This window comes from Anticarsia gemmatalis, chromosome 21 (assembly GCF_050436995.1).
Source record: "Anticarsia gemmatalis isolate Benzon Research Colony breed Stoneville strain chromosome 21, ilAntGemm2 primary, whole genome shotgun sequence".
Taxonomy (NCBI): domain Eukaryota; kingdom Metazoa; phylum Arthropoda; class Insecta; order Lepidoptera; family Erebidae; genus Anticarsia; species Anticarsia gemmatalis.
The window spans coordinates 2,432,956-2,460,174 of record NC_134765.1 but is presented as its reverse complement, the minus strand read 5'-3'; the positions used below and the strand labels follow the sequence as shown (position 1 = coordinate 2,460,174).

The following is a 27,219-nucleotide window of genomic DNA, read 5'->3' as shown; positions in this document are numbered from 1 at the left end:
TCTGAACAGAAAATTTTAGCAGCGGTCCCTGTACCTTTAAGTAAATAGCACCAAGAAAAGGGTAAATAATATATCAATAAAATAAGTTACTAAAAAAACGTTTATATTATCAATATTTACAATTCACTAATAGCAAATACAACAATTCACTTATAAGAATTCAGGATACGACCTATTTATTCTGGTGGTGTCGTGAACATTACGACTAAAACAAGTCGTTTCAAAAATCTCCTTCAATTTAATGAAAATACAAAGATTGTTATTATGGCAGATGATAATCATCAAGATTCTTTACCTATCTTAGTTATAAAATCTCCTGTTATTTGACTAGCATCAGTTTGTTAGCCTCACTATTCGTGCTGCGATTCTTTCTAAAGGCGTTTATTAAGAAGTCATCGGCGAATATTTTTCTGTTTCCTTTGTAGAATGATTCTATTTCGGCGAGAGTTTTCTTTTCAGTCTCTGGTAGGAAGAAGTAAAGGTAGATGGTGCCGACGAAGCCAAACACAGCGTATATGGCGAAAGTTCCACTCAAGTGGAAGGCGTATTCGATGTTGTAGTTTGTTTTAGCTGCTAAGAAGAATATGACGTAGCTTAAAGCTGCTGCGAGTCCCGTGGCCATGCCGCGACTCCTGGAATCAGATTTTGTATAAATTAGCATATATTACAGGACAAGGGCTGCTATATATTATAACCATCGGGGGTGGACACTGAATGCAATGCGTTTCAGCTAAAAACCCAATTAATATTATAATGAAACGGGTCTTAAACGCGATAAAAAATTAAAGATTAGGATTCCTTATCTCTTTACCCCAAATTTCAATCCAATTGCATCGTCCATACTGTGTAATTTTCAATCGCTTTTAAGACCCTCGCTTTTCATACATTATGTGTACAAGTCGCTAGAGTATAAAATTGTAAAAAGATACAAATATCGCAAACTTAACAAAGAATTAAACGTACCTGAATGGGAACACTTCAGACAACAGGACCCAGGGTATACCGAGGCTATTGAAGCAGACTAGCATTAAGAACAGCACGACAGGCAACATTTCCTTATTATCACCGAAGGTATGTGTCTCATAGGAGAATACGCTTGATGACACGTTACTGCGAGCGTACACACTGATGGCTAAACTACAGCCAGCCGTTGCTAGCAATGATCCCAAGATCAGTTTCCTTTTACCGATCATTTTGACGATAACTGCTGAAAGAATGCTCATTAAGATGAACATTGCTCCTGTTACCACCTGAAATAAAGAAAAGATGGTTTAATATCATTGTAACTAAGTGATAGAGTATGGTATAACGCATTCTAAATTCTAGAAAGATTTCTGATACAATAAATCATAAGAAAAATTTATGAAAACCGGTTTACACATTAGGCTAAGCATTACCAACTCCAACTCTTACAAAAAAAAAATGACCAAAGTTTTTTTTTTTTAAATCGGCAACATATTTTGTCTTCCCTTTCAAAATGCCTAATGTAATGGTGGACAATATAACATATCATGAACCATGATTAAAGATTTAACTACTTACATACTCATTCTATATAAGTTTAAGATTTCTCACACTATTTGATGGAATGTAAACCAATAATGGATAGATTTATGAGGTTTACCTACATTCTCTACAAAAGGTCACGTTCGTAGAATAATGATAAGGATCATCAGTTATAATTATAATGGCGTTGAAACCAGTTCAGTGAGGTAATAGACATTAAAGGAATAATATTTAAACAGTTTCGACATAATGTCATTTATCAATAAACTTGAACGTTTTAGTCATGAATGTTAATCGTTTGCTTCTGTACACTGTAATATTTTAGTTCGCTATCAACAAACAACAGTTAATTTATAATTTAACTAGTAGAATGGTTAAACAATGATCTATCCGAATTCGGACCTTGATGGCAGGGCTTTATATTTCTTTATCTTTGTTAATAATTTTCATTATGATATTTATGACAGTTTACATATATTTAAATGAATAATAAGAAACAATTTCATAAATACCTATTCAGCAGTTTTTAAGTTGGTCGCGTCGAGACAGACAGACAGACAGACAGAGGAGATAGTTTATCCTTAATACATATTTAGTAAGCGTTAAATTGCTTCTAAACATGCGTTAAAACTTACCACAATATTTTTCGAATCATATTTCATCCCCAAAGCTCTGCACACATTTACCATGTTTGGTTTAAAAGGCGATATACCACTCATCGTATGGAAGAAGAAATACGCCATGACTAACGCAAACGGCCTGAGCGTTTCTTTCACTAGAAATACATATTTAATTTTCAATATAGCCCTTTGGTACATGCTCTTATTTTCATGTTCGCATGGCTTGAGTTCTTTCCCCTCGTTTGTGCATAGAACACACTGGTGTATATCTTCGTTATATTGAACTAGTTCATTAAATTCTTCTTTGACGTCTTCTGGTTGCGCCCAGCCGCGAAGACGACAGAGTGACTTTAATGCTTCTTTTTGTCTACCTTTTGATAGTAGCCAAATTGGTGTTTCTGGTACCTGAAATGTTTAGAAAACATTGGACTTCAAACATTTGTTATTAAAGTATTGAAATTTATAGAAGTTCTAAGCGACAGTGAAATGGACATTCATCCATTTCAGCTATGGGCTAGCTGCTAATAGCGACCTACATATATACGACCTATAAGTCTATAATAAAGCCAAACGTAAAAGTAAAAAAAGTAATCTGCTGATTACAAAAGTATTGAGCTTTACGAGTCAAATGACGGACGTATTTGTACATCTACTGACACTATAATATGCTGGATATTCGTAAGGCAAACAGTATTTTTTTAGCTTTTTTCATAACTGACTGTTAAATGAATCCTAGAAATTCAATTAACAGAAGTATTTTTTTGTTACTAAGTGCTTATAAACTTTTATATCTATCAGATCGCTTTTAATAAGTTCTAAAAGCCGTTTATATGATGTTATTAACATATTTTTGTTTGGCCTCTGTCGGTGTTTATTTAAAGAGCCCACTATAAATCTTGTTTCAATGAATCCTCACATTATTTCGACGGATGTATGAGATAATAATTTACGATATGAATATCAATAGTAACTTCACTAAATAGGCAGTAAAGCATTATTTTTTAGTTAATTAGTTTAAAATTATAAAATCCGATAACCTGTTTGGATGATACAAAAAATGAATAATGTCGCTTTGATAGGTTTATTTTTAATGAGTGGTTTGTGAGATATGTTGGAGGAAACATGTGAAGGATATATAACACAGCGTTAAATTTATAACTTGACCTGTGTACTCATGATGTGAACAAAATAAATGTGTTGTTCTACGAATAGTTTTAAGCACCATCGTCAGATCCTCCAAGAGTTATCATTCAAGAAATATGAACTCTTATACTTAGTAATGTATTTTTCAATTTAGTTTTCCTATGTAAGATTAACGCAGTAAAACGCATTCGTAGTATAAGTCTGAGAAACATACTAGTGATTTTTTTTTATTGTATTGTTGCTATTTTTACCTTCCTAAATCTGACGATTGAATTATACACTGGCACACTCGTACGTCAAGGGATTGTAACAAATAATCATTAAACATAGTTGTTAATAAAGTGCAATTACTTACAAATAGCACTAACACCATCGTCGCTAGTGGTACGACCAGTGCAACCAGCGCTGCTTGCCTCCACGGCAGCACCGTACCGAGGAAATACGCCACGAATATACCAGTCGACGTAAAAGCGTTCGTCAATGTTGTCAGAATACCACGGATTGATGGATCACTGAAAATTAAAAGATATCTTCTTATCCATACTAATATTATAAATGTGAAAGTAACTCTGTCTGTCTGTTACTCAATCACGCCTAAACTACTAAACCAATTGGCATGAAATTTGGTATGGGGATATTTTGATACCCGAGAAAGGACATAGGCTACTTTTTACCGCGGGAAAATGACGCATTCCCATGGGAAAATTCAGGTGGCAGACGAAGTCGCGGGTAAAAGCTAGTAGACTATAGATACTGAGACGTAGATTTCGATTAGTTACTTTAAAACAAACTTTATCGTGAATAAAGCTTTTTCGTGACCTTCAAACGTCTCATTCATGAAAATAGTCCTCAAGTTTGTATTGTAGAAATGAGCGTCGCATTCTCAGGCTAAACGAACTTTTAGGATGTCTGTTTTTAGACCCGCTCTAGTCATAGCGTAAACGAGTATATGATTTAGTTTTATCAATGTTAGTAAACAATAATATATGCAAAGATAAAAACGACACGGATTACTTATTAAAGCTGTTATCTATCATTATATATGAATAATATGGCCGTTAGAAATTATTTTTATTAACATAAATGTTTAGAACTTTGTATGTTTGGCTAGAAATTTTCCCAGATATTTATGTAAATCTAATATAATGTAAATGAGCTTAGATCTCGGTCGTGTATCTTTATCGAAATAATCTAATCTAAATCGGAACTCCTGATAAATAAATAATTTTCCAACGAAGTTTCAAATGTCATAATCGTATACATAAATACCTCTATAACACATATTTCTTCACATTTGTATGCGAAATAAGAAAACTCGAATAAATATTAAGTGCTAATACTATTGTAAAGTATATAATCATCTATAAGTTTCTGAAATTGACACATTATAAAACCGATTTATTTCGTATACTTAAATGGAAAACCCTACTTCAGAAAACCAAAATAAAGGTAACATATTAAGAGCGTTAAGGTGTTTCGTCTTTTATTACCGAGGAAACCTTTAAAGGGGAAAATGTTCAAATGAGTATTTTTTTATATGTTTTTGCATTATCCAGCAATGAAACATTATTTTTTCAAATGATTTTGTCACAGTAATTTCAAATTATTTGTCAAAGATAAAATCCATCCTAAATGCAAACCTTCTTTATTTTTTGTAGAGTAAAGTAAATGAAGAACAGAATACGCTATGCTTTGTGGTAACATTTCAAAATTTAACGTACCTGATTTCTCCGACATAAGTGACTGAAGGCGCTTCCATGATGCCGGTGCCTATTCCAAGTAAGGCATTCCCTATGAACAATGAAGGCACGTTCCAGGCATAGTACATGAGTAACCATGCGATCACGTGTGGAATGTTCACTAGGAATAATGCCTTCTTGCGCCCGAAGTGGTCCAGCAAAGGACCTGAGAATATACTGCCGAGCGGCTGGCAAAGAAATGCCATACTACCTGAAACCAAATAATTAAAGATTGTAATATTGATACAGTAACATTATAAGCATCTAATGAATGGTTTGTTTCCGATGGTTTTTCACAGTTCATACACAAAAAAGTAAGGTAAAGGCATATACATATGTATGAAATAGGCATTTTTAATTCACGTGTATATGCTTGGTTTAACACGGGTATCAGTGCAAGGCTTTCTGCCTGCTACTTTAATAATTTCATTATGTACACATTTAGGGGTCAACGCTTTGCGATATTTAATCAGAGAAATCTCAATGTTATGCGGCATGTATATCAGTTCCGGTTTTAATTATAAAACACTACAGCAACCGTTATGCAAATTCAGAGGCCCCAGGGCGGCTTGAACACTTTGGCACAAGGTGAACCACGCGGAGAAAGATAAGAACAAGAAACAGAATTTAAATTTGATTGACACATGCTCATTAACAATTATTATTAGTTATTGGCTAGCCGTTAGGCGTTTTTAGAGACGTTACAGATGTGACGTTTTTATAATAGATTAACGGTTGTCTTTTTTATTTTAGGTACTCTGTAATAACTTAAAACGAATGCAATACTAGCGACCAATCAATGTCAACTTTACCGGCATATAATTAGCCTGACCCTGTGTATAATGTTACATAGATACACTATATTTCAATAGTAATCAATATTACCAAGGTTTGTAATTGCAGCAAACACAGAGTTTGTATGAAACCTAGTATATTTTTAGTGTTACTAACGCAAGAATTACCAAGTTTATCTACTCGTATAATTAGCTACATAATGGATCTTTAAGCCTACGAAACGTGGACATTAAAATGGTAGATCCAGGGTTGAAAAATTGCCATTAGTCGGTGATTTCGTCACTTAATGTAAACTTCACCAATTTGGTAAACTTTCAATATTTTCACGTATAAACTATGTTAAGGTAAACATGGCTCGTTGACCAAAGGTTTAATAAGCAGTGCCGGACTCACGGCCATGGCAATGTGAAGGACGGAAGGAATTAAGGCCCAACTGATTGTGTTGACAACGGATGAGACAAACACAGGCCTGTGTATTGTTTCATATCGAGAGAGGTCTATGCCTAACAGTGCTTGGAAGTAAATAGACCAATAAAATAATATGGCATATAAAATGCATAATGCAATAACCTTGTTGACAATTAAATGACATACATCATGTTCAATAGTGAGTGCATTAGCCTCGCGATTGTGTTATTACTCTTATCAATCTGTCTAGATTACATCGTTTTAGCTTATTTGTTCTGCATATCAGATGCACCTTGCATATCTTGTTATCTAATGAGTTTAACTCCGAGTAAACCTAATAGTTTTAATTTATGCAAGAAATTAGCACGATCTTTCGTGCGATCTCTTCAATCTAGTCACATATTTCGTAGAAAAATGTCAACTTCTTTTTCTTTCCATAACTATTATAACTCCCGTTATCGTACCTTTATGGTTAGTGGTCACCTAGTATCAAAGTTGTTCAAGCCGCCCAAAGGCCTCTGACGTGGCTTAACGACTGTTGTCTTCATTGATAACAACCGGTACCGACTTTTTACGTCCCTTACTAAGCACGGAGCTGCCAGTTCAAATACCACTATGCGGTCACCCATCTATAGAATGTTGGAAATAATAAATTATTTAATCGAAGCAGTGATTAAATACAATTTTTCAGTATTTTAGGATTTATTTTAATTTCAAATATCTTTATCGCAAATTTATGTAAATTTACTAATTCTATGTTACCAGGGAGATAAAACACAAAATAAGCAAAATTTAAGAGATAATTATTTTTATTTATCATTGATTCAATCAGAGTCTAACCGCGCGTAAGAATTTATTTATAGGTTGTCATTGTAACTTTATCTCAAGCAATCCGTTTAATCTACTGTGTTTGTATGTTTGTTGACGTTAAAAGCGCATACAATAGATGATATAAATACTAAGTGATAAGACAATAATGTCGAAACAAAGCAAGTTATAATATATTATCATGTTTATTGCTTATCATAAATTATGGTTCTAGGTACCTAATTACAGCGAGAATAACGTTAAAAGGGATCATAAGTGATTACTTTAGTTGTAGAAAACTGCACCGTCTCCGGCAAAGTAAGCTTTTGTAGAATTGGTCTGACATACATACATAAATTCATGCCTTCTTCCCATAGGGGTAGGCAGAGACTAGAGAACTAAATTGGTTTGAATATTTCCGATATTGCATACCTACTAAGGATTAAATCGACGCAAACGAAACCACTTGCATGTTTCTTTAAAAGTCGTTGACGTGGGTATTCTGTTACATGATAAAAATAGCATCTTGCATAACTTAGTTTTTCTTAGTTATATTTTGCAAGCAATAAATTATTATTTTTGATCGCGCTTAATTGCAGTAAAAAACTGATTGGCTAAAATATTTAGAGACTACATCAACGTCGTGTGTTAATGAATTAATTATTATATTGCATTCCACTGTCTATGTGTAATTTCCGTATCAGCTATCCTGACCTTTATATATTAGTTTATTAAGTTCCTAGTTTATCAATTTCTCTTCAAACTCACCTCTGACCCTTGGACTAAGAATAATATATTCAATTAATAATAAATTGCGTGCAATAGTTTTGAATTACGTGCTAAAAGCAATTAACAACTCAGTAATCAGTTAAGTTATTGATAGACACCGTGCGAATCAGCATGAGAGCATTGCTTTTATAAATTATTGCCTTTATTTATTTAATAATCCTATTAAACGTCATCTTATTCAGCGTAGTCGTTAAAACGTAAAGTTATAGACAGACGGATAAACTGCCTAATTTAGCTTTCATCAAATTATTATTATGAGTATTTAATAAAATACTGAATACCGATCAAGTTAATTTTGGTCAGTATCTTGAGAGATAAAGCATAGTAAAGTTCTTACCGAACCAGGAGGCCTGTTTCTTTGTGATGGACAGTCCTTCCTTAGCATCCATGACCTCAGGTAACACCATTGTCACGAAACTGATGGACATTCCCAGTCCGATCAGCAGAAAGTCTAATGCAAGGCATGCTAAGACCTGTGAACAATAAAAAACAAATTACTAATGCCGTATTATGAAATAACAATGGTCCTCTACATTCGCAGATAACTTGCGTAAGGATGCCATTTACATAAGATTATAGATGTTTTTGAGAGCAAAATTTAAAATTCAGACCATTTTCGAAATATGGATGAGTGTTTCGTAACATCCTAAAGGATATTATGGAAATGTCTTGTTTGCAATGCACATCCTATTTTACAATCTAAACAGTAACATTTTATATCTATCTATTATATATGTATTCCTCACATATTAGGGGTTTTTCTAAATATACAATTTCTAATACCAAATTTAATAAACTGGGTGTGTTAGCTACTTTGTATATAAGATTTGTGCAAATAAGCCAAAAAAGCTAGTAAATAGATTATTATATTCAATTTGTACGTTGTTCTGTATCATTTTACGACCATTTAATATGCTAAAACAATGAGCCCATGATATCATTCAACTGATTGTTTAAAGATAAAAGCTCGATTTAGAAGCACTTATAGGCTAAACTTGTATTTTATTTATAGCAAAGAGATATTAAGTAGGTAAGTAAGAAAACATATTTTTATTTTGTAGAATTATACTTAAAATTATAGTCCAACAACTTAGTATGAAGCCTTATATTCATATACCTAAGGCTTGCGGATAGTCTGAGTAAACATAATGTAAAATTTTGTTCATGAATGACATAGTTTTGTATCTACTATGACTGTTTGCATACCTGCTAGTTATACTTCAGATATTTTTGCGAGCAGCCAAACTTATCGATAGGGCCAAACATAAAATTAACAAACAAAACATAGCAAACTTAAACTGCACGTTTGGCGCAGTGGTTAAAGTGCAATAATCATAGCGCAGCGTATGGTGGGTTCGCATCAAACGACCGTGTGTGAATTGCCCAATGATATATATTTATTTTGTCTGTTAGACGATCAGGTGTTTCTATATAATAATATATTTAAATAAAGGTTTAGAATAAGACTGATTGATTGTTATATAATAATAATTATCACCTCAAACGCTACAAACTAGTTAGTAGTAATTAGTGTACTAAGTCCAGTTAACAGGTTGACCTCGTGTTACCTCGTAATGACATTATTATTACGGGTCACTATGTTTAAGGAAATTAGTGACAAGCAAGGTTATAAAATATGATAAGGCTAGCAATTATTTCGTGTGAGACTTAGTGTAGGCTGAATGAAACCGAACCAATAAAAAACTAGTACTTAACTCCTAAAAAGGACGTGTTACAAAGATTTAAAGAATTCAATTAAAAAAGGTTCAAACGATATTCCGGCAAAAACGCGATTCTGGCTTAGTTACTACAGGAAAATGTACATTTTAATATATGCATCATAAAATATTCTATACTTTATTACAATATTTCAAAAAACATTTGATACCAATATATTTGTTTCACACGTTCGCAATAAAATTAGTTAAATTTTTATACTACAATATAAAATCAATTAGTGCAATCTGTATTATTCGTGTTTCTAAGCTCCTGATTTACAGATGTTGATAATATCTTTTGGCTATTAATTACTCAGATTAAAATCTAAGAGAAGTCAAAGAACTATTTCAGATCTTATTACGTGCAGTTGTCATATGATATTATTCTGCAAGTCTTATTATTTATTCTCGGTTTGCAAAATGTTGTTAAGGAAACGGATGTACTTATGTTTATTATGACACGCGTATTATTTTTATAAGAAATCTCAATAAGATAAAACTGTAGGTGAATATAAATACACAGGCCATTAAACTTAAATAACGATAAAGCACTGAATATTTCCTTTCAAGGACAACTACCTTGAATTTTGTATCGATATCACACGATTTGAGAATGACTTGAAACTTTCTTTCTAAATTTTGCCGTTATTATTGCTAGTTTTGTATCACGATTATTAATTTTTACTCACGAAATCTTTAATTTTGACGCGATTCCCATGTTTTTATTTAATGAATAATAGTACGCGTTGTTAGTAGAACAATAATGTTATGAGACTTTACATAAGCGTCTATTAAAATTTATAAGTAGATCCTAGGAAATTTTAAACCTATTTCCATATATCAGTGACTCTTTTCAAAATATTATGTCCAACGTCGGACCACTGGCAAGATATTTTGAAATATTAAAGTAATTAAGTCTTCAAATCAATCAGTCCACGCGGTCCAAGCAATCAAGGCGTTATTTTTTCCTACTTGACACCGTATATAGCCGAGAGTTTTAACAATAATGGCTAACGATCAACCATGACGGATTTGTTTTGACTATAACAAATTAGTTAAAATAATCGGTTTATTGTGCATAATTACAGACAGGTGGAATTTACCTACGTGAAACATTCGTGTCAATTTCTGACTATATTTTACAAACATGCAAAGTCATGGACGCGTTTAATTTGTGATACGTATCTATAAAAAACCTTAATAAATATATTAATGAGAACTACATTCTGAAATTTTAATAAGTGCTATCCTTATACACTAATTTGAAAGGTGAATATATTATTTTTAAAACAAACTCTCTGTTATTTCGTATTCTTATAGCTACTTTTCTCGCAAATAAATGATTTCCATTCCATTTACGCAAATGAGAAAACCCGAAACTCTAATAGCTACTCATAAAAAAATCTTGTGAAATCATAAAAGAAGGCTGGCTAAACTACTCATAAACAGTAAAAAAATACGAGCTAAGTATCGTTTTAGCGCGAATTCACAACATAATATATTTATGACATAAAGCTCCCCGCCGCGTCGCTCTGTCTGTGGCGATTATCTCAAAAACTACTATAATGGATTTTCATGCTTTTTTTATATGCGATATAATAACGAGGAGAGTTTTGAGTAAATTCGGTGATACATGATAATCATTATGCTATAGGTCGAAAATAGTATAAATATAGGACTAAAACTTAGGATATCCATGTAATTATAATAAAAAATAGAGTGATATCACCATCTGGCTAGACTGGATGAATTGCAAATAAAATTTTACAACACTACATTCCAAACACGGTAGTTTTGTGAATAAATAATAATTTTTAAACTGAATTAATTTGGTACAAAGATTACATAGTTCTGTTGGATCAACTTTTTAAAAGACTAGGAAAGTTTCTAGAATATAAATAAAACTAGATCGTAAATTATACTAAAATAGTCAAAAAAAAAAATATAAAATTTGATTCGTTAAAAAACGGAAGTTGCAAAAGAGGCAATATTTTTATCGACATTTAAAAAATAATTTCGATGTTAATGATTTATTTCTGTAATTATTTTTGCAAAAAGTCTTTACGAAAACTTTCGTATTATATTGCTGTTCAAATTAATCATACGGCCGTCACCTCAAACATTGCCTAGTTAAATTAGAATACTAAAAAAAATTACCAATTGTACTAAAGATAATCAAACAAAAGTTTTTCTTTCTTGGTATTAATAGGTAACAAATATCTACGCCGGAAAAACACGTCAACACGGGTCACAGAGTAAGTGACTTCAATCTTCCAAGTGATTTGAATACGCGTAGGGTATTGAGCCAATTGTATGAACTGTGTCATTGACCTTAAAGTAAAATTGATTGCTAGTATAATAAAAACACAATGGTTATAATACGCGTTGCAAGACATGCGAGAAGATTGCTAGTTGCTATGGAATATACAGTTTTTATTACTTACAAGGAAGAGCCGCCAATTATCTCGAACCAAATTATTTTCGAAGCGGGTGGTATTTTCACTTATAACTATCATAAAAATTCACTTTACGCCCAATTAGGAAATGTAAAAAAATAATCGACTAACTACATACCACATCGTTAGGAAATTAATAGTGAAAAAACAAATGCCGATCGCGCAGACTGAACGTTCGCGAACTATAAGCGGCCAGTTCTTTTGTTAACAAGTTTTTTGAATTTGGTGATATTGTAAACATTGAGATTTATTAAATTTATTATTAGAAAAATAAACTTACCTGTGAAAGTATAATTCGAGAGCGGCTAATGGGCTTTTTATCTTCACCTGTTGGCATCGTTGTATGAGCACTATTCACTTCACAGTAAATGCACAATGTGAAAACACTACACAATTGTTTTATGGATTTATTGATACTGCTGTCTGCACTTTGTTTACAAAAGATTTACTATTGCATCACGATAATAATTTGATAAGTGTTTATTGTTTTTTATGTGTCATAATAGCTTCACATTAGTAATTGTTTTTTAATTAATTCGTAACTGACCTAGGTTACATTATATTGTGAAATGAAGATTCTATCACAGTTGCCGTTTACTATACTATAATAAAAAAATAATAAGCAAAAAGTTCACGTTATGTGAACCGACCTCTTCCGTGATTAAGTTTCACTAAAGAGGTTGATTAAAAAATAGTAAGTTTTGTTTCAACGCGCTTATTTACATTTCGTATGATATCTTATCTATGGCACGTCGCTTTTTAAAACAGTGGGCGTTAGAGGAACTGTGGTCGTAAATTATTATGTTGTCAATCAAGATTATTTTTGTACACTTATTTACATAGTACATACGTTTACTATGGGAAAAAGGCGTGATATTACGTATGTATGTATGCGTTTACTATTTATTAGGGCTGAGATTTTTATTATCAGTCTTGATCAGTTTCGTTGATTTGATACATTTTCCACGTACTATGTATTCAAAGGTCAATATCATAAATAAACTTGGCATGAAAAATAGTAAGTAGGATAGAAATAAAAAAAATATATAGTAGTTAGTAAACCAGCGCTTTCATGCATATTGTCTATATTAATGTTTCGGTTATCTCAATATTTTCATAAAGAATTTTATTTTGCCGGTATTTATTAGTTTTATCCCTATATAATTATGTCCAATTCGTAAGTGTCAACAAGTCTGTTTTCTAAAAAACGAAGGAACGAATAAACAGAAAAGGAGTCAAAGCGGATAAGGATCTCTTTACATTACCTATTCTTGGGTATTCTAAAATCAGGAAGTGAAATATATATTCACTACCGATGTAAATTTTAAATGGAACGGTTGATAGTTTTAAAGTTAAGCTAATATCTGCACCAGTTAACCTTACTTGAAAATAAAACCTTAAAATTACAAACTACAGTTTCCGTGATAACTAAAAGGTTTTGCAAGGCTAACCGGAAAATGGAACAATATATTAGCCGCATATGATCAAAATGCACTGCAATCAATGCAAATATAAATTTATGATTTTTAAAACAACGTCAATGTAGATTGTTAATATGCAATTAACGTCATAGCGATATTGTTTTATATTTTCTTATAACTATTAGAATGTCATAATTATCATACATTCATAAATCATAAGTAAAGAAAAATGATGTGGTGTGATAAATGCAAGATTGTAATCATTTTGACATTCAATTTTTTATTTACATTTTTAGATTTACAATACTTTAAAGGGCGTGGTGAATTCTTAATTATTTTAATAAACGACAATTAATATTGGAACTATATGGCACATATTCCGGAAAAACAAAGTTATAAAATAATTTTAATTTTTAATTACTAATAAAACACGGTTGCGCAATATAAGGATGTTGTTAACAAATTACGTATCGTAAACTTAAAAAAATAACCTGGCTGTCATTATAATTAATTAATTATCGTTTTCATTAAATGATCACTAACGACAGAACTTTTTAAGATTTCCTGCTTCAAACACAAACGATATTCTAAAAAAGATCTCGAATGTTTAAAAAAGCTGTAAAATTAGAGTGTAAATAAGGGTGTATAGGCTCTCAACCTTTGAACTATCATCCCCTTTATAAGGAAAAATTATTCAGCGCCCCTGTTGGTTTATAACCTGATCTGGTGCAAAGGTTTGGACACCTATTTGGAGGAATGGCGTGCGACAGTAAGACAGAAACCAGTAGAAGATTTTTGGGGAGACCTTTACCCAGCAATGGGACAGTGTACGTTAATAAACATAGGTATTGCCAATTTTATATAGTAATTTGTATTTAGACGTCGTAGAATTCGTATTTAGACACGCTACTGCCCTCTATCAACAGCTCCAGTGCCCACTGGGGGGGCGGTATCGCACCCGTTAGTTCACACCAATGATTCTAGTTACGAAATATAAATTCATAATTCAAAAATATAGGTGACTTCGAATGTGTGGCATAAAGTCATCCACAAAATAGATCTATATTATTGAGTATGCATAAATGCATAAAATTAAGCTCCTACTATCGGTTTAATTTAGTTTTTATATATGTCTTTATTTATGTAAATATTTTTTACACCTCTCGAGGTATTTTAGACTCCTACGCCATAAAATAGTGAAGCTAAAGTTTAACTAGTTTTAGAGAAAAAAATATTGCTTAGCTATGTACTAGAAGCCTTGAGTTTTTTGTGACTTTATTATGTACTACAAAAAATGTGAATTAAAATTGTAGCTTTATTATAGCTTATATGTATCGTTCCTAATTATAGATAGACTGTTTTTTGACCCACATTTAATAGATACCCAGGCTAGATTTGAGATCAGCTTTTTAAAGTTACATACAGAGGCCTTACTAGAATCAAGGAAAACGAATATTCTTGGAAATTTCATTTGCTTCTTATCTCAATTTTATTCGTTGTAAAATATCAGTCGTACAGCGTACTATGGTACCAGATTAAAAGGCATGTTTATATTATATCCGAAGCTGCCAACTCCGTGTTAGAATAGAATAGGAGAAGTTCAAAAACGAACACCTTCAATATTTGATGAAATCTCGTTTTCATGAAATATGATGAATAATTTTGAAAATCATATGTTTTCCTACATATAACACCGAAAATACATTGTGCTAAGTCACTTATTATGCTTATATTTAATACTCAAAACAACAATAAAGAAATAACACCACATGGTTATAAACAAGTGATATTAAAAAGTATAAGTCGCGAATTTAATAATTTCGAAAAAATAATGTCAATGTGTCAAATAATTTTATTTTATCGATGTAAAAATGGGCTTGAGACAGACATTAGAATTTCGTTTTAGAAATAAATGTAAAATTATGTAAAGATGTACGTTTATAGAAACGGATGCATTGTTAAGGTTGAGGTCACAATCGAATATGAATGTTGTTTCTTATGACGATAGATAATATAATAAAATACTAAATAAGAGAATGTGCATTAGTATAAATAGACTGGGTGTGTAGGTACTTGGTCACCAACTTAAGTAATAAATAACGCAAAACAATGATTTTAAAACCATTTTGGCAAAGATTTCGAAAGGCATGTTAAAAAAGGTTGGTTGCAGCTGTACTTTTAGAAGATCTTTGTCAGTTGTTACCAGTAGTCAGAAGCTTGAAAAATCTAACAACCTGTCTTATCGAGAGGTATCGTATTATAATCCAGGTAACCGGGCTGTGGAGGTCCGAGAAGCAGTCGCTCCATGTAAAATATTGGTATTCAGCTGCATCCGGTGAGACTGATAGCCGATTCTAATATAGTCAGGAAAAAGGCTAGGCTAGCATGACAAAATGTTGTTACCAACATTTTTTATTCTCAATTTACTTAAGTTTTATTATATGAATAATTCTTAGTATTGCTACACGTGTCTCAATTTCATGAAAGAAACGTGATCCTCCAATATATTAGTGACCAACATTATTATTAGAACTACATACATGTATGTAATTGATCGTAGCGGCATATTTTTTTGTTAGCAGGGCCAAGGTACATATTATTTAAAGGCACTACGTATTTAAAATGTGACATGCGTGATGGATGTGGAGGAAACGAATTACGGTAATAATTCTGCGACAACTAGCTGTTTTCTGCGCCGTTACTCAATGAAAATAAGCTTAGCTTATCTCCTGGATATTGTCTACCACCCTGCCAAATTCTGTAGTTTAGCTCTTAAAATGTTAGGGTAACTTCCGATTTTATTTAATACAGGAACATATGAATTACAGATTTATTAGCAAGGGGAATATCAGCAGATTCGCTCATTAAATAGTACATTTTTGTGGAGGTTAAAGTGATTTCTGCCAAATAACGGCACTCAAAAAACCCAAATTTTAATTATAACGAAAGTAAACATAAAATGTATATATTACTACCACACAGTAATGACCAGCAGTCAAACTTTATCAATTTTCATAAATTCACTCTTGTAACATTGGTAGCCCTTAATTATAATACATTGTTACCAACTTAACGTAACGTTTAGAATGGCCTCGAAAACTGACCTAATGGGGATACCGGTAGTTTTAAGGTTAAATCGTTCATCTCCATTATTATAAACCACAGCTTGTCAAAGTCCAAGTTTTCAATGTTAGCCTGTGCTTTCAAGTTTGCCGCACATTAACGATTGACGTGTTAGTTTTATAAAACTTATATAAACTTTATAATACTTATTACTTATAAACTTATATAACCTTAAATGTGAACGTAAATGGAAATGCCTGGGGGAACGCTGATGGTAGGGGAAGGATATACCCATATAGACTTTTTTTTTGTCTTGCAAGAAGATAAGTTGCGTGGTACTCGTAACCGGCGATCTTGTATGACAAGATTTATGGATGCGAATGAAGCAAAGTAAGTTTGTAAGGATCGTACCTACTGTAGATTTCTGGTCTCTGCCTACCCATTTGGGTACAAGGCGTGATTTTATCTTTGTATGTATAACAATGTGACCGTAGATTTGTCTGTTACGCTTTCTTAGTAAAACTACTTAACCAGTTTAGGTAAATCTTCGCAGAGCTAGTTGAGTTACGTCTACAAATGTGGCAAAAAGCTAGCCCAGCTTATAACTAACTTGCGAGTTAGAAGAGTGACCTTCGCAACGAGTAATTTATTAGTAATTTGTTTTAAATATTATCTCAATCTTTTTCTCTGTCTCTCTCTCTATATCTCGTGATTTTCTCTATTTCCTGGTAAAAAATGCATGGGAACTCGTTCAGTAGATTTTAAATTAATTTTGGTCCGACGTGACGAGAGGACTTATTGTCATAACACGTAGTGATGATAATATGATATTTGCAATAATTTTCCTGGTAAAGTATTGCAAATGTCAAATTATTATAACTTAAGTGACTTTTTATGATATTTATAACGATTAGGTATTACATATTATCTACTTAGTTGCTTAGACATTAGTGAGCCGTGGCCCGTGAGGCCTTACAATACTTTTTTGTTGCGTGTAATCAAAATTGACCTTACATCAATGCTATTTTACCAGCTACAAAGAAATGGCTTAATTAGATGTTAAAAATAATATGATAAGTACCATAAACTCTACAACATAAAATTCTATTTTGAGAGTTGAATCACAAAATGATATTCCAGAAAGAAAAATAATCAGATCTTCTCGTTCTTATCGTATGGTTAGTGGTCAACCTAATGTCAAAGCTGCTCAATCCAGCCTAAGACCTTTGACGTGGCTTATCGACTGTTATTTTATTTGACAATTATCGGCACTGGCTTTTTACGTGCCCTCCCAGTTCAAATACCACTATGCGGTCACCCGTCTAATGCCCGCGCCAAGGTTTGCTTCACCAACAAATCGTTCACCGACTGCTGAGCGCAACTGGCTATCTAATATTTTTTAACAACACTAGCTCGGAAAGGGGGATGCAGAGCATTATGTAGAGAAGCGTAGCGAAGAAAGAATAAGAACTTTCTAGACTTCATTTGGTTTTAATACTCCGTTCTCACGTGCCTCTCCTGTATAGATTTTATAACTGGTAGTAAAACATTTAGAAGTAAACAAGTATTATTTAGAGGAAAGTTGTTGGAAGGCAAACAAGTCTTCCTCATATAAAAATGTCCAATGTCATCGCACCGGAGATAACATCGAACATGTTTTTATTTTTAATTCTAAGTAGTATCAATGAAATGTTCTATAATTTATTCTATTGGGCAATTAAAACAAATTCCTTTAAGATTTAGCTACAGTCTAAACGTAAATTCTTTATGAGTGTGAGAGTTTCGTCTTATTTTGTGGCAAGGCCCGCACTCGGCCAGCGAGGTGGAAAAAAGCCTAGTCCCTCCCTATTTCCGAGAGGAAACTCTTGCCCAGCAATGAGAGTATTTCTTTGTAAGTTGTTTTGCGGAAAGATAATTATATTATTGTCATCATTCAGATATTCTTATCTCGAAGTACTATACATATAGCCACCATGGATTTACACATAATTTACTTAATATTATGTTTATTTCTCTTATGACCAAAATTTAAGTCTTTCTCATTACTTATTATTGCATCTATCGTCTATCGATTGAATGAAAGCATCTGTTTATTTTACTACTGTTTTGGGGAATAGTGGTTACCTAAGATCCTATAATGAAATATTGTCACTTTGAACCCTCAAAGTATGCGACATTTTAAATTATTTACGAGAACACGGAAGTACACTTGTACTAGTATTATGTAATCAATTATAAATTCAAGTTTATCAATGTAACACTTTAAGGAATGTGCAGTAATTAGTTTAAAACCGTATGTATAATTTTATCGTCTAAATGCGTTTGACAGAATGACAGATTGTATCATTAATGAATCCCGTCGGTATTGATGTTAATTAAAGGTTTAGGGCCAGTTTCACAATGTATGAGTGACTGATAACCTAATCTATAGATAAAGTGACATAAATTGTCTAAAACATTTCACATTCCAGATGAGAAGCTATCGAACACTTATCCTGAAGTTGTAAAACTGAAACTTTAACTACATTCAGAGCTTACAAAGTAAACTTACAAAGCTTAATTCCTAATTGTAAAAATACTGTAGGGATTACGTTATAGGAAGTTGATATCTGTTGAACGACATTTCCAAGAGTATGCGTCGCAAAAGTTAGCAAAAGTGACTGAATGTTCCTTATTTTAGAAGGAAGTTATGTTCCCAATTCTCGCTCTATGTTTGACGGTTTTAAACACTAGCAATAGAAACAATTTTAAGTGCCACTTATAATAAATGCCACAAGTATGGTAGCTAGTTACACGAATCATATTATAAAGCCATGCAAAGCTTGCATGCATACACGAAGAGCGACCGCTTACTCTACATGCATGCAGAACTATTCATAAAAACAGAAGCTAAACTACACTGTTTTGTGGAAATTTTTATTGACAAAAACATTATAATTTATTATGTGCCTAGGTTCCAGTGGTTAATTTCCGTTAGTGGTAAAGTAAACAGGTGTAGGTGTAATCTGTCAAGCAACTTGTCAATTGTGTAATTAAATGTTTTATGACAGTATATGTGTGTGGAAACTTACAAAACGCTAAACTTCGAAATAATTTAAATATGTACCAGTTTAAACCTCCTTTTATTAATGCATTCTTTAATTTATTCCTACATATATAAATTATTTAGAATCTGCTCGAGCTGCCTATTTGACACGATTTTTAACAACAATCAAATATTGTTATAATATGCGTTATTTGTTTGGATGTGCAAATGATTGTAACTTTTCGACGCGAAAACTACAAAATGGATAAACAAATAGGATACTTTTATTTCGGGGAAAACCTTCCACACGAAAAAAAACACAAATTGTAGCTAGTTTGAATAAAATTAAATATATAAATTCCAAGAAAACTAGTACTAGTTGATATAAACAAAACTTAAAACGAACATCAATCGGTGCGTATTTTGTTTAGTGTAACCTAGCCTACCAGAAAAAAAGACATATGTACCTACGTAGTTTTTTTCTCGAAATGTTTACTACACTTAGTTTCGGGTCTATCCCACTAGTCCCGTTGAGTTGTCCAGGGACGGGACAGCTGGCACTATTTTGTCCCAGTTGTCCCGTGGCGGGACAAGTGACACTGTTTTGGTACCAGTTGTCCCGTTGCAGTAAAATCATGGGACTAATGGGATAGACGGAGGAGGCATTCCCAGCAGTCCAAAAGTGCCAGTTGTCCCGTCACGGGACAACTCAACGGGACTAGTGGGATAGACCCTTAGTTTCCTATTTTTCTTATCTACATATGTCACTGCTGGGAGAGGGTTAAGCTTTGAGCCCAAAGTTACAGAAAAATATTTCCAAAATAATGCCTATTTAGGAAACACTCAAGAATCCTAAAAAAACTACACCACTACTAAATAGTTCCAAAATGTCATAGGTTTGCCTTCAATCAACGAGTTGTAACCGAAACAATTAATATAGCAGTTGACAAGACAATTAATTTATTTCTACAAAACACTTATAAACAACATTACATCGATATAGGAAGCTGATTAAACATCGTTGAGCTATTTAAAACTAATATTTGTCTCGTAAAATATTATGCAATACTTGGCCGAGCTTTAGTGACTTTGAACGCTCGTATGCGGAGTCAAATGCCTTTAAAAAAACGTCACACTCTCAAATAAAGGTATTGCACAACACTATTTAATATTAATCAGAGCAATAAAAATGTTTTCGTAAGGGTTTATTCTATTGACGAGAATGAATGAACCCAAATTAATTTGTAGGGATCGAAACACGTGGCTTTCTTTGCTTCTAATTGGTAACAATTATATACCCATGGCAACAAAGATAGATTGTTGGTCGTTTTCATTAAAAACACTGTTTCCTCACTGAAGAGCATTAAGTACAATACTATCTGTTTATCGTAGCTTCGTTTTCTATAACCCATTCAAGGATAGCAAATCCTACCTAAATCAGTTAAAGATAGATATTGACGTTATAATTGAAGATAGCAATCTATCTGCAATCTTCGACAGGACGTTGTAAATGGCAGTTAATATATAGATTTATTCAATTGACCATAGCCTTGTGTCTTATAGTAACTAATTAGGGAATTAAAAACATTCTAGTCTCTTTATTAACATGGCCTTAACCCTCTCTAGGACCGCGAAACAGATTTGTAAAACAGGTTTATAATCTATGGATCTACGTCTCGTGTCTATGGCAAAAGGATACAACATTTCTCAACTCAAAACATAACCCATAACCGTTGGCATAAAATTACTATTATTTAAAGCATTTTTTTCGGAAAATCATTTAATAAGGTGAAGAAATATAACAAGGTCTGTTACTAAGTAATTTACTTGCGTGAGTTTTTTGACGATTCTTCTTAGCTAACAACTTTTCCAAAACGGTTTTAGGCAAAAATGTTATGACGATTTTAAATACTTGTAAAAAGTCTATGAAATAAAGCATATTTGACTATATCTTTGACTATGAGTGATAGGTTAACATTATGTGTATTGCGCAACATGGGTACAACCTCAGGGACCAGTACATAGAACCAACGTAATGTTAGAAAAAACACTAACAAAAACTTGCTGACACGTTTAAAAACAGTTGAATAAAAAACATGAATAATCTGTGCTTGAGCCGACTATAATATTTAGATTTACTATCCTAGACATTAGTCGTTAACTCGGAAATTAGTCGTGATTCGAACATTCGCTTCCTACGACTTTATGAAGTTAGGTATATGTGTATTCGAAATAATCATGACTTGCTTTATTAAGAGTAAAGTAGAACATCGTGAGGACGCCTCAGAATTCTAGGAATCCATCGTTTCAAACCGCACTTGCTAAGGACCAGCTTGCGAAGGTCCAAGGCTTATATTCTCATTCCCTAAGGAGACATTACATGAATTACTAGACCAAAATAATGACGTCAAATTTTTTACTGTAAAGCACCTGGTTCAGGATAACTTAAGGATACGCGTTCACTGCTAAATTGCTATCCAATTCATATGAAATTTGACTGACCAATAGAGGATGCTTATGTAAAATAGGAAAACGCGTAGTAGATATGTTTATAAAGGATTTAGTTACGTAAGCTTCGTTTATAAGATAGTAAACAGTTGTAAATCGCTACACATTAGTTACTTGATTCATTTACATATTAGGTACTGCCTATAAATATAAATATATGTAACTCTATCTAAGGAATGTTAATTTTCCTATAAATGCCTGATTACGAATTAAATACTCACATTAGGAAAATTCCATTCGAAAGTTTGTGAGAAACAATCGAGAGCGTAGGTGATAGTAGGTTTATTACCGTTAAAAATAAAATCAATCGATTCGAGTTGTGAATTGATTTAAATCGATTGAGACGCTATTCTACATCACTAATTTATTCAATATTATGTACCAAATTGCTCAGTTTAGGGTCGTAGCACACATATCAATTTGTTGACCCAAGTTTTCACGATGCGAACACACGCTCGGTCCGAGTGCCTACTTTTTGGGTTCACACGTACTTAAACGCTGATAACATATCCGGACACTTACATAGTATCTATATAGTGAACGAGGTGCGTACTGCGGGTAGATACGAGAGAACTGATACTTTAAAAAACATGTATACCAAGTGTAGAAGGCGCGGCGCCAGAAGTCAATTATGAGGCGATATCTTATCGAATGGATATGATATGTATGCTCCGAGCCTTAGAATATTTATATATAGGAAGTTTAGGAACCTACGCACGTCGCACTTAATCTATATTATTATTGATTCTGAAGTGTACCCGAGTAATTTTACTGACATGGTATTTTTATAACCTCATTTTTTAGGCTTACTATAATTTATTACGTGACCAAGTAAATATATTTAGTAATATTTACCTCGATAATGCTTGTATCGGCATAATTTGTACTAGCCATTGTTGCAAACAGACGATCTAAATCAGTGGTTCCCAACCTTTTCTTAGTCCGGGACCACTTTTATATTATTCTTGTTAGCAGTGACCACTATGTAGGTAAGAATATTAAAAACAAAGCGTAATAATCAAACTAAAAATTTTCAAATCGTTCGCGGGCCATATTTTGACTTCCACGGTTGCACCACTGGTGGTCCGCGGACCACTGATTGGGAACCACCGATCTAAATAATATGCTTGATTGCAATACAGCTCGTGTAATTATACCATAGTTATAAGTCACGCAACACGAAAGTTTAAAAGCTAATTTAGAAGCCAGCGATTTAGTGGGGCGAAATGTCCTGCGACCCATGTCTGGAAACTTCGTCACGCTACAGTCCATTACAGCCGACGGCAGCAATGGCGACTTCGCTCGACATACTATACTTCCTTCGTTACTACGGACATAAGTCGCGCGATGTCGCCTGATATATCAAGGATTTTTTTTTCGTTAGGAAAACGCATTAGTGCATGTCCCGCCCCAGGGAGGAAAGCGGGGGTCTGTCGAGCTCTCCCGCCGGTACGCCTAACCTTGATTAACATGTCGCCGACACATGTCATGTTGCGGGACATTTGTCCCCTAATGTCTCTGATACATTAAAACGTCACTAATCAAAAGGCTATTGACCAGTATTTTACAACTCCATTCACTAACAACTTAATACCAATACTTATAATCCTTTGTTTTTAGATACACGTGAGATAAGATAGTTATTTTATTGATGCCAGATGTCTTATGCTAAAGGACATGTCAATGAAGGACGTGTTATCGGGCAATGTCCTCCGATTGATAATGTACATTGTCGTTTTGACCGATTATCTTGTGACAATGATTATAGTGAAAGGGGTGTGTATGTGTAAGTACTATGTATAGATATCCTAAACATTATTGTGCTTAAAGATAATCGAATCCAAACGTCACTATTTTCCTAACTCACAATAAACGGGATTTTTTAATGACATAAGGTTAAAACAGACCAAAATATGGTAGTGGTCTTCTGATATCTTTGATATCAATGACACTAAGCGTCAAATCCTGAAACGTGTCTCAATTTGAAATGGCGCTTTAACGTCTTCCTATTCCTTCCTAACGGGTAAAAATATTCATATGTTAATGAGACGTACCTAAGCGTTAAAAATTAAGGAATAGCCTGAGTAATAGGGCACACTTGTGTCTTTAGTTAAGAAAATATTACGTGTAAAATAATGATAAAATAAAACAATCATTCGATTATACCTCCTCCTTTTTGAAGTCGGTAAAAAAGCACTCGTGTCTTATGTGTCTAGAATATAAAATGTTGATAAAACTATTAGGTAACCGTGAAGCATGAATCAATTATTATTATAATGCAGAAACAAACATTTTCTTATCTTAATTGTACAATTTTATTTCTTAGTTTTATCGTTTTAAATTTAGTATTCCTTTCTGACGGGACACTTAGTGGATAACCTTGTCCAATCACTAACGAAATGAGTTTTTAATAGAGAAGAAATCTGATATCCATCTATTGGAATGTAACCAACAAAAAATATTATTTACGCACTGATTTATAATGCTTTAATCGATAGAATAATTTTAATATAATCTTATCTTAAAATGAGATCATAGATAAGTATCTCTAAGAATCTGCTGAACATATTATACATACATTACTTTTAAAAATCAAAAATCAAAATCAAATCATTTATTCATATAGGTCAAATGTTGACACTTATGATAGTCAATGATACAGAGAGTGAATTTACCGCCAGTTCGGAAGGTAGGGCCAATGAGAAGAGCTGGCAAGAAACTCCAGGCCACTCTTTTTAATCGCCAATTAATTTTAACAATCTTTCTATTAGGTATAAATTTTTGATGATGTAAGGAGCCGCTACCAACACTACCGAACACACATAGGTATAATATAAATAAATTAAATCAATATAAAGGTGCTAATAACATAACAAGTGTATTGGAAGCATGATGGGAGCATCTACCTAGATCATGATAGTATTGCAGTCATAAGAGGCATCTCAAGAGCATACTATGGCACAAGGAATTATATCGATTAATACTTATTTACTTAAAAAAAAAATATTTGGCAAATTCACCACAACCAGGACGACCAGTCACCCCAAGCAGCACCCGTTCACGAGTATGACGCATGGACCAGCCATCACCCCCTTCGCACATATTAGAGGGAAGGGGGTGACCCGGCACACGACGCCGCCGCAAGCAATGACATTTTAGTGAGCATGACGAACCTTGGCATGTGGGAGCCCACCATATCTATCAAGAAAAGAAAACGAGTGCCACTGAGGCTCGTGTGATACCTCTCTGTTACAGAGTTAAAATACTACTGATTAATATTTATACAATGCAAAGATGAATATATACATATATAGATATTTAATCTTGATTTGTGTAGAACGCGCAACTAATCCCATGATTTCTTGTCCATTATATAATCGTCGATCTTATAATAACCCCTTTTAATAAGATGATCTTTAACAACTAATTTGAATTTTTGTTGGGGTAGATCCATAACACTGCTGGGAAGTTTGTTGTACAACCGAACACCAAGACCTGCAAATGAGTTGTGTACTTTTTGCAATCTATTGCAGGGACCTACTAATTTGTGCTTATTTCTGGTATTAATGTTATGAATGTCACTATTCTTAGTAAACGAATTTATGTTTTGTTTGACGAACATCAAATTCGCAAAAATATACTGTGATGCCACCGTCAGTATACCTATTTTCCCAAATACCTCCCGCAGAGAGTCCCGCGCTCCTAAGCCGTAAATAGCGCGAATTGCTCTTTTTTGAATAACGAAGATTGTGTCTATATCAGCAGCTCGGCCCCAAAGTAGAATACCGTAGGACAAAACGCTGTGAAAATAACCAAAGTAAACCAGTCTTGCCGCATCTACACCCGCAAACTGTCTTACTTTTCTTATCGCATAGGCTTTTATTAATAGCCTAGCAACTGCCTCCGACTTCGTCTGCGTAGAAAAGATTTCCCGGTGTAGAAACTAGTGTAGAAATCCTATCAGATAATCTGGGTTATTAATGATGTGTGTACCAAACAACAAAATCCGTTTTCCAAAAATTCGATCATCCAACCTTTCGCATTTATAAGATTAATGTAGATTTAAATCATAATACTATTCCACTTGCTGCTATGGATTTCCACCACGGTAATGAGAGAGGAATTGACTTCTGAATTGATTCTATCACGTGGGACAAATATGGTTAAAGGCTTAAGACAGATTAAATGTTATAATTATTGTCTATAATTAGGAAAATCTAGTTTAAGATATAGGTTTTCCCTCGACACAATATTAGAAAAGCCATGCCGCAAAAGCTTGTTATTTTTTTTTGTCTATTTATAAATTACCTATTTAATTTCCAATCTAAGTTACAGTTGCGTGAACAGAAACTGTGTATAGAATCTTGTGATATTACCTTATGTTTATTTAATGTACCTTTTAATAAACACAATGCGTTTAAAATCCTCACAAAACATGAAACTATTACAACACTTTAAAATAGTATTTTGTAACTGTAATATTTTCACAGAAAACGCGTTATCGATTCGCGAAAGCCATAAACAATTACATCGTCACAATCCATTCGAGAGTTTTTGTTTATGATAATTTCCCGCGTAAACGAACCGGCCAGTGTCATGCGATCGACCTCACTGACTGAATCAAACTGACTATGTTCTTTGACCATATAAAAGCTTCTATACTATTCGAATTTGATTACGGATCTTTTTTTCGCCTTCCTTGATATTATAAACAAATTATATAGCTAGGCGGTTCATTAGAAAAAAAATGTATCAAGCACGCAGGCTTATTTTGTCAGATGACGTTTAACTTGTTTTAATAAAATCAGTTTTACTAGATTATTAGGTTTGAGAGTGTTTTTGTTTAGTCAAGAATGTAAAGCCTTTAAATATCGCCTTTAATTAGAAGGATGATAGATGTGTATCAAATAATTTTGCGAAATTACGTTTAACTTGTTTAAAAAAAATCATTTTACTAGATATTTGGTATGACAGATTTTTTTCCGAATCGGGCATGTGGAGCCGTTAATTGAAACGTAACTAACTATCGTAACCTTACTTACCTTAAGGTATAATTTATAAACCAAATCCCGAGATTCAGAAAATTTAATTTAAATGTTGCATTAAGATACTCAATTAAATCATTCGAAATGGGAACAGGTTGAAATTTCTTATCCCACTACTGTCTGAATTATTTTTTTATATTCAAATCTATACTAATATTATAAAGCTGAAGCGTTTG

General features: G+C 33.1%; 1 protein-coding gene across 6 annotated transcripts; it reads right to left on the bottom strand.

Moving 5' to 3' along the window:
• Nucleotides 1-103: 103 nt before the first annotated feature.
• Nucleotides 104-26,606, bottom strand: LOC142982327 (facilitated trehalose transporter Tret1-like). 6 transcript variants are annotated; one of them, XM_076128772.1, is made up of 8 exons: nucleotides 26,375-26,606; nucleotides 12,262-12,583; nucleotides 8,145-8,280; nucleotides 4,991-5,219; nucleotides 3,625-3,781; nucleotides 2,142-2,531; nucleotides 964-1,250; nucleotides 104-632 (listed from the first exon to the last, which is right to left on the bottom strand). In XM_076128772.1, the coding sequence occupies exons 2-8, from the start codon at nucleotides 12,316-12,318 to the stop codon at nucleotides 320-322; spliced, it is 1,569 nt and encodes a 522-aa protein (XP_075984887.1). In that variant the 5' UTR covers nucleotides 12,319-12,583; nucleotides 26,375-26,606; the 3' UTR covers nucleotides 104-319. The 6 variants fall into 6 exon arrangements, with proteins under 6 accessions (XP_075984887.1, XP_075984889.1, XP_075984890.1 ...); XM_076128774.1 differs by having other exon boundaries at nucleotides 12,262-12,528; XM_076128775.1 differs by having other exon boundaries at nucleotides 12,262-12,487.
• Between the last annotated feature and the right edge of the window lie 613 nt (nucleotides 26,607-27,219).